The following is a 13,142-nucleotide window of genomic DNA, read 5'->3' as shown; positions in this document are numbered from 1 at the left end:
ATTCACATTTCAGCTCACTCAGTTTACCTCAAAGCTGATTGGCTACTATTATTATTATTTTTTTATCAAGGGAGGCCAAATGCTCGCTGGCTTCCCTTTTATTCAATGCTAGGGGCGGCAACAATGTCATACTCTTTTTGACCAGACAGCATCAGATAGATGAGCTACACATACTGAGAAAGAGGGAGCTGTTTCACTCTCTTGGATGCTTTCTCCGATGAGATACATTCAGCTTCTTGCGAATTGAAGGAAAATTATAAAACACAGAGAGACAAAATATACATTTGGGGGGGGTACATTTTGGGGGAAGCATGGCTTCCAAGGCAGCAGCTACAGCAGCTACTCTTCCTGGGGTCCAGCAAAATTCAGGCAGTTTATACAATTTTAAAACTATTACAATACATTCACAGATTTCACAACACACCGTGTGCCCTCAGGCCCCTACTCCACCACTACCACATATCTACAGTACTAAATACATGTGTATGTGTGTGTAGTGCGTATGTTATCATGTGGGTGTGTGTATGCATGTGTCTGTGCCTATGTTTGTGTTGCTTTCCATAAGGTGTTTTTTAAATCTAATTTTACTGCTTGCATCAGTTGCTTGATGTGGAATAGAGTTGGGGACTGTGAAGAGACCTCTGGTGGCATGTCTTGTGGGGTATTCATGGGTGTCCGAGCTGTGTGCCAGTAGTTTAGACAGACAGCTCGGTGCATTCAACAAATACCTCTCATAAATAAAAGTAGTGATGAAGTCAATCTCTCCTCCATGTTCAGCCAGGAGAGATTGACATGCAAATTATTAATATTAGCTCTCTATGTACATCCAAGGGCCAGCCGTGCTGCCCTGTTCTGAGCCAATTGCAATTTTCCTAAATCCTTTTTTTGTGGAAACTGACCATACGACTAAACAGTAGTCAAGGTGCGACAAAACTAGGGCCTGTAGGACCTGCCTTGTTGATAGTGTTGTTACGTGTCACGCCCTGGCCATAGAGAGGCTTTTTATTCTCTATTTTGGTTAGGCCAGGATGTGACTAGAGTGGGCGTTCTATGTTCTTTTTTCTATGTTTTTGTATTTCTTTGTTTTTGGCCTGGTATGGTTCTCAATCAGGGACAGCGGTCTGTCGTTGTCTCTGATTGAGAACCATACTTAGGTAGCTCTTGCCCACATGGGTTTTGTGGGTAGTTGTTTTCGGCCTTTGTGTGTCTGCACCAGACAGAACTGTTTCGGTTGTTATTTTTGTTATTCCCGTGTTCATTTAATAAATATGGACACATACCACGCTGCACCTTGGTCCTCTCCTTCCAACAGCCGTTACATTACAAATTCAGAGTATCACTTCATTATAGACAGACTTCTCCCCGTCTTAGCTACTACTGTATCAATATGTTTTGACCATGACAGTTTACAATATAGGGTTAGGCCATGCTTTGCTACGGTGTACCCTAGAAACACTAAAAACACTTAACTAAAACCAACAGGATAGAATGTGTTTAATTATTAGACAGAATTGTTTTTTTTATTCATCAAGAGAGAAACAACTGGTTCCCACAGCCTGTGGCGGCCGTTTTGAAAGAGAAGATGAGTTGAACCCAGAGAAGAGTATGATAGCTTTATAAAGCTGAGAGACTGGTAAGCTTCTTCATCTGACCCATCCTCACAGTCCACCTTGAAATCCCAGCCAACATCACTGGGGACACTTCACTGTAGCACACAAGAAGTCTCACTCGGGACAACAGGAAACTAGGACCAAAGAAACTGAAAAAGACTTCCTGGATTGATCAGTGTTTCAATGACAACATTACTTTAGTGTGATTAGAATTCAATAGGAAGTGTGTATACTCTCAACTTCAAATGAATAAAAGTGACAAATAAGAAAGACATTTTGAAAATATGGTACGGCCCCTGAACCCTATCACTCTGTCCGACTGGCAAAGCACAGCTGAGCTCTGAAGTAAAGAAACAATAGAGGGAGTTATATAGGGTAGTTTGCTCCTTGATCCCTCACTGTGTTCTGATCTCCGCCAGAGGCTTTCATAGAGATAGTGAGATGGGAATGGAGGCGGTGGGGAAAGTCAACAGTGCGGTTGTAACCAACTGACCTAGTTGTCAGCGTTGAGTGGGGACAGTACACCAATTTTCAATGTCAAACACCTGTAAAGTTAGCTACGGTTGAATTTGAGGTCTCATGCAGACAAGAATACCCATGATGCAATGCATTCATCCCTTTTAACCTACACTGCAAAAAAATGGTTGTTTTTATGGAAATGTTTACAGTAATGTACTGTTAAAACCAACGTTTCTTTGGAATTTACTTTAACATACTGTACTTTTTTTTTACAGTAACTTACAGGTTACTGGTTGCCAGTAAGTTACCGTAAAAACAACATGATTTTCTTTACAGTATATATATCATCTCGCAGCTACCCTAGCAGCTTATAGACACAGAATGTAACAAATTGTTATTTCCATACTCAAGCTAGGCAACTCATTACACTTTTGACTCATACACTGGAAAGTAAAGTCAGTGATAAGATATGGTGTGTGTTGTAGATTAGTCTACTAATCATTCATATTCCACAATGAGTATACAAAACATTAAGAACACCTGCTCTTTCCATGACCAGGTGAATCCAGGTGAAATCTATGATCCCTCATGTCACTTGTTGAATCCACTTCAATCTGTGTTGATGGAGGGGAGGAGACAGGTTAAAGAAGGATTTTTAAGCCTTGAGACATGGATTGTGTCTGTATGCCATCCAGACGGAGAATGGGCAAGACAAAATATTTAAGTGCCTTTGAACAGGGTATGGTAATAGGTGCCAGATGCACCAGTTTGTGTCAAGAACCGCAACGCTGCTGGGTTTTCACGCTCAAAAGTTTCCTGTGTGTATCAAGAATGGTCCACCACCCAAAAGACATCCAGCCAACTTGACACAACTGTGGGAAGCATTGGAGTCAACATGGGCCAGCATCCCTGTGGAACGCCAAGGACACCTTGTAGAGTGCTCATACGAATTGAGGCTGTTCTGAGGGCAAAAGGGGTGGGGTGCAACTCAATATTAGGAAGGTGTTCTTAATGTTTGATATACTCAATGCATATACCGGTAGATTAGCATATGGACACAAAAGTGATGTGATTTGGACAGATAAAAAATAAAAAAAATAAAAAAGTGACTACAAATAATTTACCATAGTAACATTCTTTCGGTTACTGATAGATGAGCTATTAAATAACACAAATTATGTGTTACTATAGTAAGGACAGACTACTGAATTTTTTTGTCATAGCACAGTCACCATATGACAACAGTCACCTGTGCTTTATTGTGACATCACCAGGCCTCTGCCACTGACTCATCCTGCTTTGGCACAGTGAGTCAGTGGGTCATGAGGTATGGCATCTTGGAGGTTATCAAATCCATCAACAGCCCTTGGTAGGTTCAGATAATTAATAAAGAAAAAAATATTGCATTACAATACCGTTGGTTATAACTACAACTTGGTAATAGTTTGATTTATGCATTTACTTTGTAGATTAATACATTTATTATTAAATAAGCTGTTTTTGTAAGATAATCAAAGTCGTGCCGTCAAAGAGACGAGGGCTACAAATCCACCATATTATTAGATTATAGTGGTAAAACATGTGGAAGCAGGCTGTTGTAGACAATTGTTTCAGTCTGAAAGAACCGAGTTGTACTCTATTTCCCTGCAAGTCTGTGGGAGGCGTAGTGGGCTCAGGAGACCATCTCTCTCCGTGGCCAGAGACTCACAGAAAGGGCTGAGGAAGGTGAGAGAGGGGAGAGGGGGAGAGGAAGGAGCGGTACTTCTGCCTGCCCCTGTCCACCAGGAACCCCTGAACCAATAGAGAAGAGAGACTCTCCCCAGCCACAGCGCGGGAGTTTGGTTGCCAACTCTGTCAGGAGACACAGGTCTCCACTAGGCACCACTAGAGAGGGGACAAGACGCTCTCCCCTTAATAGATTTGAAGCAGACTCTGTCAGGAGGCGCAGGTCTCTGTGCGGAAGGAGGAGAAACTCCTCAAGGCAGGAGGTTAGCCAACCCTATCAGGAGACACAGGTCGCAGATCGAGAGGGGCGAAGCTCCTGGGAGCCGCAGAGAGAGTGAGGAGGAGAGTGATGACAGTGAGAGTGAAGAGGAAGGAAGCAGCACTAGCAGCTCCAGCTCTGCCAGTGAAAGTGAGCCATCTGGAGAGAGTGAAGGACAAAGACAGGAAAGAGACAGTAGAAGAACCCTGGAGCAGGCGGCTCGCCTGTTTGAAGAGATTTCAGGGCTTAGGGTCAGGGACTGTGACCCCCAGGAGAGAGAGAGTGAGGAACAACAACAAAAACAACAGGCATTCCCTTACTTGTTGAGAGTGAGGACCAACAGAACGTACAATCCTCCACGGGAGAAGGCAAGATGCCGAGCCAGACCCAGACCCAGTAGGAGTGAACCCACCAACAAGGACTCTCCCGGTCCATCCCGAGGCAAGAACCCACGCATGAACCCCAACATCATCAAACTGAAGTCCAGAGAGAGAGTCAAAGCCAAGGACACGGGGGAGGAATCGCTCCCGAGTCGAAGTGAAACATCCATGAGGTCTTCTCAGAGTGATGTAGTAGGAGAACAGGTCACTACAGGCCCAACTTACATTTCTAGACTAAGAGCCAGAGCACCAGCTCCACAGAGGCAGGCTGTGACTGAGAGAGAAGTTGCTGCCATTAGAGAGAAAGGGAGGAGAGGAAAAGAAAAGACCCTGAGGGGACAGAAAGATATGGAGGAGGAGGAGGAGGAGGAGGAGGAGGAGGAGGAGAGGGAAAATGAGAATGCTGTCCTCTCCACCTCGGGACTGAAGGAAGGGAGGAGCGGAGGATTGGTGAACAACGTTAAAGGTATAAACACCAGAGAGAGGAGTTGAAGGAGGGTCAGAGAGGAGAGCAGTGAGGAGTTGGAGGGTGTGGCCCAGGGAGGAGGTGAAGAGAAGTAAGAACAATAGAACCCCCAGTCTGGAGAGACCCGTCGTTGTCCACCATCTAACCAGACAAACGACAAGGGAGAGCCCAGTTGAGGAACCCACTACACAACCCCCACCCCCAACTCTAGAGGACCAGCCTCTTCAGACTCCATCATGTTTAATCTTGGACCCAACCCAAGTAAGACCTGACTACACTCAGTATCAATGCAATGGAAGAAGAATTAGCCTTGTCCCAGATGCTTTAGTGTTGTCTTTCCATTAGCCTGACAATGACCACAGGAGACGGCACGACAGCACAAACACATTGGGGACCAGGCTAAATAACTAGTTCTGATATTATATGAACAGTATCTATTGAGTTTGATATTTGGTATTTGTGATGATTTGTGCTTTATTTCATGCGTAACTTTGTTACAGGCAACTTTGAGTCTCTCTACACAAAGGAGAGTATGCTGGGTAAAAAGGATGTGGGTCTATGCTGCCATGTGCAAAAGTGACAGCCAACAGGTGAAGCTTATACCAGTTTGTTATGGAATTCTAATTCTGGTCATATAGTTGGAAAACTGTGTGAGATAGAACATTCAAATGTTGTATTGCTATTTATATTTGCATGATCGAAGAAGTGAAAACACACTAATACAGTTGAAGTCGGAAGTTTACATACAACTTAGCCAAATACATTTAAACTCAGTTTTTCACAATTCCTGACATTTAATCCTAGTAAAAATTCCCTGTCTTAGGTCAGTTAGGATCACCACTTTATTTTCAGAATGTGAAATGTCAAACTAATAGTAGAGAGAATGATTTATTTCAGCATTTCTTTCTTTCATCACATTCCCAGTGGGTCAGAAGTTTACATACACTCAATTAGTATTTGGTAGCATTGCTTTTAAATTGTTTAACTTAGGTTAAACATTTCGGGTAGCCTTCCACAAGCTTCCCACAAAAAGTTGGGTGAATTTTGGCCCATTCCTCCTGACAGAGCTGGTGTAACTCCAATACCTCCAATACCTCCACCTTGACTTTGTTGTCCTTAAGCCATTTTGCCACAACTTTGGAAGTGTGCTTGGGGTCATTGTCCACCTGGAAGACTAATTTGTGACCAAGCTTTAACTTCCTGACTGATGTCTCGAGATGTTGCTTCAATATATCCACATAATTTAAAATTCCTCATGATGCCATCTATTTTGTGAAGTGCACCAGTACCTCCTGCAGCAAAGCACCCCCACAACATGATGCTGCCACCCCCGTGCTTCACAGTTGGGATGGTGTTCTTCGGCTTGCAAGCTTCCCCCTTTTTCCTCCAAACATAACGATGGTCATTATGGCCAAACAGTTCTATTTTTGTTTCATCAGACTAGAGGACATTTCTCAAAAAAGTAAGATCTTTGACCCCATGTGCGGTTGCAAACCGTAGTCTGTCTTTTTTTATGGCGGTTTTGGAGCAGTGGCTTCTTCCTTGCTGAGCGGCCTTTCAGGTTATGTCGATATAGGACTCGTTTTACTGTGGATATAGATACTTTTGTACCTGTTTCCTCCAGCAACTTCACAGGGTCCTTTGCTGTTGTTCTTGGATTGATTTGCACTTTTCGCACCACAGTACAGTTCATCTCTAGGAGACAGAACGCGTCTCCTTCCTGAGTGGTATGACGGCTGTGTGGTCCCATGGTGTTTATACTTGCGTACTATTGTTTGTACAGATGAACATGGTTCCTTCAGGCGTTTGGAAATTGCTCCCAAGGATGAACCAGACTTGTGGAGTTCTACAATTTTTTTTCTGAGGTCTTAGCTGATTTTCTTTTGATTTTCCCATGATGTAAAGCAAAGAGGCACTGAGTTTGAAGGTAGGCCTTGAAATACATCCACAGGTACACCTCCAATTGACTCAAATGATGTCAATTAGCCTATCAGAAGCTTCTAAAGCCATGGCATAATTTTCTGGAATTTTCCAAGCTGTTTAAAGGCACAGTCAACTTAGTGTATGTAAACTTCTGACCCACTGGAATTGTGATACAGTGAATTATAAGTGAAATAATCTGTCTGTAAACAATTGTTGGAACAATTACTTGTGTCATGCACAAAGTAGATGTCCTAACCGACTTGTCAAAACTATAGTTTTTTTAACAAGAAATTTGTTTTAATGACTCCAAACTAAGTGTATGTAAACTTCAAACTTCAACTGTATATGAATTTCTCATCATGTTGCTTTTTTTTGTTCTATACTCTGATTATGTTATTACAGGTGATGCTGGCTGTTCTATACTCTGATTATGTTATTACAGGTAGTGCTGGCTGTTCTATACTCTGATTATGTTATTACAGGTAGTGGTGCTGGCTGTTCAGCATTGCCACGACTGGGGGGGGGGGTCCTGCACCGTGACTTCAAGGTTGAAACCTGCTGGTGCAGACAGAAAACCTGTGAGTCAAGCTCATCGACTTCAGCTGTGGAGACCTGCTGAGAGAATCGTCCTATAGAGACTACTCAGGAAGGAGACAACAAGGGAATCGCTGGTCAGGGTTCAGTAGGCATGTTCAGTAGGCACGAAATGCAAGAAAACGCTCTGAAACTGAGTGAAATAGGTAGGCGCTATCTGAACTCGTCCAGTAAGAAGCACTTTTGTTAGTGTGCCCTAATGAACATGACCCAGTTGTAAAGATCTGGAAAATGTCTCAGAAAACAGGATATTAGTAATTTACAGTAATCTCCCTGTAATGTTTCCTCCCTTCTTCCTTCCCTCAGGTACAGAAGAATTACTGTCCTCCAGAGTGGGTGCTGAGTGGTGTGTACCAGGGTCGCCACCATCTGGTTACTGCAGGTACTGCTTTACGGCCTGGTGTGTGGCCGCCTGCCATTCAACGAGGCTGACATCATCGCTGGGCGCCTGTGCTTCAAAAAGGACCCGAGAAAAGGTGAGGGGGTGCGCAGAGAGAGAGAAGTTTCTGTTGCTATGTATGAGTATGTTCTTGGATGTGGTTATGGATACATGAGTGGGTTAAAGGTGGGTACCAGTCTTTTTAGCTAAAATTCCACACCTGTCATTTTCCAAAGAGCTTGGACAAATGACAGGAGTGGCAAGGAGTGGAATATTAGCTAAAAGGACTGGTACTCAGACTAGATTAAAGGTGATCAAATACAAAAAAGATTGAAGAGACCCAAAGGCCAAATCTCCATCCTATCGCTGTTTCACCATGATACAGAGTGTGAGGAGATGTTCAGCTGGTGACTGTAGCAGGATCCCACTAAGAGGCCTGTTCTGGAACAGATCCTCCTCCATGACTGGATGGCTGAGGGAGAGGTGACCCAGGGGGAGGGGTGACCCAGGGGATGGGTGATGACAAGCTTTAGGAGAGTGGGAGACATACCACCTGAGTCACCTGTGGTGGCTCACAAGATACAGTGCCTTGCGAAAGTATTCGGCCCCCTTGAACTTTGCGACCTTTTGCCACATTTCAGGCTTCAAACATAAAGATATAAAACTGTATTTCTTTGTGAAGAGTCAACAACAAGTGGGACACAATCATGAAGTGGAACGACTTTTATTGGATATTTCAAACTTTTTTAACAAATCAAAAACTGAAAAATTGGGCGTGCAAAATTATTCAGCCCCTTTACTTTCAGTGCAGCAAACTCTCTCCAAAAGTTCAGTGAGGATCTCTGAATGATCCAATGTTGACCTAAATGACTAATGATGATAAATACAATCCACCTGTGTGTAATAAAGTCTCAGTATAAATGCACCTGCACTGTGATAGTCTCAGAGGTCCGTTAAAAGCGCAGAGAGCATCATGAAGAACAAGGAACACACCAGGCAGGTCTGAGATACTGTTGTGAAGAAGTTTAAAGCCGGATTTGGATACAAAAAGATTTCCCAAGCTTTAAACATCCCAAGGAGCACTGTGCAAGCGATAATATTGAAATGGAAGGAGTATCAGACCACTGCAAATCTACCAAGACCTGGCCGTCCCTCTAACCTTTCAGCTCATACAAGGAGAAGACTGATCAGAGATGCAGCCAAGAGGCCCATGATCACTCTGGATGAACTGCAGAGATCTACAGCTTAGGTGGGAGACTCTGTCCATAGGACAACAATCAGTCGTATATTGCACAAATCTGGCCTTTATGGAAGAGTGGCAAGAAGAAAGCCATTTCTTAAAGATATCCATAAAAAGTGTAGTTTAAAGATTGCCACAAGCCACCTGGGAGACACACCAAACATGTGGAAGAAGGTGCTCTGGTCAGATGAAACCAAAATTGAACTTTTTGGCAACAATGCAAAACGTTATGTTTGGCGTAAAAGCAACACAGCTCATCACCCTGAACACACCATCCCCACTGTCAAACATGGTGGTGGCAGCATCATGGTTTGGGCCTGCTTTTCTTCAGCAGGGACAGGGAACATGGTTAAAATTGATGGGAAGATGGATGGAGCCAAATACAGGACCATTCTGGAAGAAAACCTGATGGAGTCTGCAAAAGACCTGAGACTGGGACGGAGATTTGTCTTCCAACAAGACAATGATCCAAAACATAAAGCAAAATCTACAATGGAATGGTTCAAAAATAAACATATCCAGGTGTTAGAATGGCCAAGTCAAAGTCCAGACCTGAATCCAATCGAGAATCTGTGGAAAGAACTGAAAACTGCTGTTCACAAATGCTCTCCATCCAACCTCACTGAGCTCGAGCTGTTTTGCAAGGAGGAATGGGAAAAAATTTCAGTCTCTCGATGTGCAAAACTGATAGAGACATACCCCAAGCGACTTACAGCTGTAATCGCAGCAAAAGGTGGCGCTACAAAGTATTAACTTAAGGGGGCTGAATAATTTTGCACGCCCAATTTTTCAGTTTTTGATTTGTTAAAAAAGTTTGAAATATCCAATAAATGTCGTTCCACTTCATGATTGTGTCCCACTTGTTGTTGATTCTTCACAAAAAAATACAGTTTTATATCTTTATGTTTGAAGCCTGAAATGTCGCAAAGTTCAAGGGGGCCGAATACTTTCGCACGGCACTGTACAAATATGACAACAACAAAGTTCATGGAAGAATTGCAAAAATAACCGGCATCTGAATAAAGAATTCCAAGAAAGAATACAAAACACATACTCTAAGTGGAATGTAGTTTTTGCAGTCAGAAAATGTCAGAAAATGAAGAAAAAAAACCTCATTAGGTGGATGTTTGTTTATTATGTCCAGAAAATTAATATACAGTATATCAAAAAGAATATCCCAATAAGGCATTTGGTCATTTGATCAGAAGGTTTAAAGTAACACATTATTTCCTCAATACATCTACAAATGGATTTGTCAAGAGATTATATTTTTCTATACTTGTTGTAAATACATTATAAAAGAGGATGCCCTCTGAGACGTGTCCAGGAACATGTGATGACATCACTACATTCCAAAGGACTTGTTCCTAGCTTGGTCCCAGATCTGTCAGTGCTGTATATTAATGCCCATTGGAGTTGGCTAAATAGGACAAATAGATCTGGGACACAGGAGGTTGGTGGCACCTTAATTGGGGAGGACAGGCTCGTGGTAGTGGCAGAGTCAGTGGAATGGTATCAAATACATCAAACACATGGTTTGATGCCATTCTATTTGATCCGTTCCAACCATTATTATAATTCGTCCTCCCCTCAGCAGCCTCCACTGATCTGGGACCAGGTAAACTAGTTCAAGCATAATCACACACAAACTGCTCTGCATTAGAGGGAATGAAATCTTACCGTATGGTGCCATCTATCCACCATGATAGCACAAAATCTAACTCTGAAAACGGCATATTATTACATGTCATCCTTATGACATAAAGATGATTTAAATCTTACGATATAAGTATCTCATCTTCTTTCACAACAAAAGCACAAAATGTTTGACAAACGTTGGATTCTGATCAAATATCATAAAGCATTTTAGGACTGAGAAGAGGCCATTTGAGACAGGTCGCCTGGTGTCTGCGAGCTTCCGTCAAGCGTAGAAAGGAAACCAGTTCTGGGCCCGTAATTATATAGCGTCTCAGAGTAGGAGTGCTGATCTAGGATCAGGTCAACCCTGTCCTTGTAATCTTATTCATTATTATATAAAAAGCTAAACTGATCCTAGATCAGCACTTCTACTCTGAGATGCTTTATGAGTACAGGCCCAGGGGGTTATAGTGCCAGCACATCCCCTAAGAGGGTGGTCTCAGTGGCAGTCAGTCAGGTCCAGTGCAGCTCTACACAGTTTTCCTGGCTGTCAGCACTCTCACGATGGAACCCACTCCTCCAGCAGAGAGAGCCTAGAATCCCACACAGTATGAACACAGTGGATACAAATAACAACAATATAACAGGAATATGGAAATAACAGTTAATAAAGCAATCTAACAGTAAAGAGTACTTCAGTGAGCACTTCTTAATAAAAAATGTATGCATGTGCTTCATCAGTGTGTGCGTTTCACACACGCCTACTACCTTGTAAGTGCTTTCAGCCATTCACCAATAAGGATAAGTCTTACCTTTTCGTGCCACTGCAGCAGGGTAGCACTGCTGTTTTCAGAAGGCTTCTCAAAGCCCTTGTAGATGTACTTCATGAGCAGGTCAACTCCGTTCTTATCCAGAGACTGTACAGCCTTCTCAATGTCACTGCTCTTGAAGGCACTCAGTACTTTAAGCATCAGGGCTTCAGCACGATCCTAATCACACACACAGTGAAGGAAGTAGACGCTTTTACATGCCTCAAGCTCAAAGTGTATTTTGAGGAACAAGCTAGTTTTGTTTCACATGGGACTGTTAACGCTCGACATGGTTCTATTATGTTGTAATGAAGGCTGACCTTAACATTTTGGTTTTTGGTGTTGATGGGGGGATTCTTGAGTACAGCCTGCAAAGCTTCCATCAGGTTCCCTGTGCATCAGTGTTAAGGAAAAGATAGACAGACAAACTATACAAAAGTTTTATACAAATGAGAGAGCGCCACAGTAATTCTTGATTCACCTCTCTTCAAAAATGTTTTAGAATCTCAATGACTGACTGATTGATTGACTGGTGGAATTTACTTCCTACCCTCCAACTTGTCTGAACCTGCTTTGAAACAAATGACTGTCTTCAGGTCATAAACAAAATATTAGGCCTACTACTACCACCATCACCAAACCTTTACTGAATAAAACACAATCTGACTGCAGAACGTATTCTCGTTATATGAAAAGGGAAGATCGTTGGATCAATGACATGGGAGCACCACGCCCTGACTTGGTGACGGGCGCACGCACAAGCACCGACTTTATCTGCAATATAGTAGCATCATGACTTGTCAGATGGTCTGAAATGCAACATTATAACATAACTGTGTCGGCTTCACGTCACTCCATTAAATTTAACAGTGCACTTAGTACATCAAAGCAGTGTCAAAAGGATATTGTCTGATCAGCGAATCCACTTCTGCTTCATCTGGACCGACCTGACTCTCTCCATTATCCTCATCGTCCACAAATTTGTTCTCGTCGTACTCGTCAACGTCCACCTTCCTGAATTGGTTCGAATCGTTATTCTTCGACATTTTGAAGAGATATTTCGTTGTTTAAAGAAGAATTAGGAAGAATACTGCAAGCTGTCTGTGCTGCTTTACAATTTAAACATTTCTGCTTTCATTTCCTGTCTCGAGCTGACAGCTTCACTTCCGTATAGAGGGCGCTCTCTAGTGGTTGATGTGTGCTAGGCATATACCGTCTATGGTGATATGTCTAGATGGGCCAGTACTCATACATAACAGTAGATGGTGGTATAGGTTGAGACAAAGCTAACTCTCTCCACAACCAAAGAGGGTAAACTGTGGCAAAGCTTTGAAAGGATCTCAATTGGACTCCTTTTGAGTTTTGAGAAGGAAGCAAGGAGAGAAGACGCGAGGAATCAAGGAAATACAATTGAGAATCTCCAGTTGTAAATGAGACTCAGACTTTTTGTGTGTGTTTGGGTTTTACTATCCTTGAGAGGACCAGAAGTGCTCACAAAGACAGTAAAACAAGGAAAATTCTGACAAGTCGGGACATTTCGCTAGTACCCACAAGGAAAATTATATTTTAGGCTCAGGTGTTAGGTTTACAATTAGGGTTAGAGTTAGGGTTAAGGGTCAGGAGTTAGGTTTAGGGGTTAAGGTTAGGTTTAGGGAAAATA

General features: G+C 42.7%; 1 protein-coding gene across 1 annotated transcript; it reads right to left on the bottom strand.

Moving 5' to 3' along the window:
* Positions 1 to 10,150: 10,150 nt before the first annotated feature.
* LOC112227068 (actin-related protein 2/3 complex subunit 5) lies at positions 10,151 to 12,653 on the bottom strand. The gene is made up of 4 exons (XM_024391888.2): positions 12,389 to 12,653; positions 11,803 to 11,875; positions 11,486 to 11,662; positions 10,151 to 11,266 (listed from the first exon to the last, which is right to left on the bottom strand). Exons 1-4 carry the CDS (start codon positions 12,526 to 12,528, stop codon positions 11,204 to 11,206), a joined length of 453 nt encoding a protein of 150 aa, XP_024247656.1. The 5' UTR covers positions 12,529 to 12,653; the 3' UTR covers positions 10,151 to 11,203.
* Between the last annotated feature and the right edge of the window lie 489 nt (positions 12,654 to 13,142).

Source organism: Oncorhynchus tshawytscha, linkage group LG28 (genome assembly GCF_018296145.1).
Source record: "Oncorhynchus tshawytscha isolate Ot180627B linkage group LG28, Otsh_v2.0, whole genome shotgun sequence".
Classification (NCBI taxonomy): domain Eukaryota; kingdom Metazoa; phylum Chordata; class Actinopteri; order Salmoniformes; family Salmonidae; genus Oncorhynchus; species Oncorhynchus tshawytscha.
This window is presented reverse-complemented; position numbering and strand designations above follow the sequence as displayed.

Coding starts and splice junctions, on each gene's coding strand:
- LOC112227068 (XM_024391888.2), bottom strand. CDS start 12,528: ATGTCGAAGAATAACGATTCGAACCAATTCAGGAAGGTGGACGTTGAC. Junction 11,876..12,388: donor GTGGATTCGCTGATCAGACA/ATATCCTTTTGA, acceptor ACACTGATGCAC/AGGGAACCTGATGGAAGCTT. Junction 11,267..11,485: donor TGCTGCAGTGGCACGAAAAG/GTAAGACTTATC, acceptor GTGGGATTCTAG/GCTCTCTCTGCTGGAGGAGT.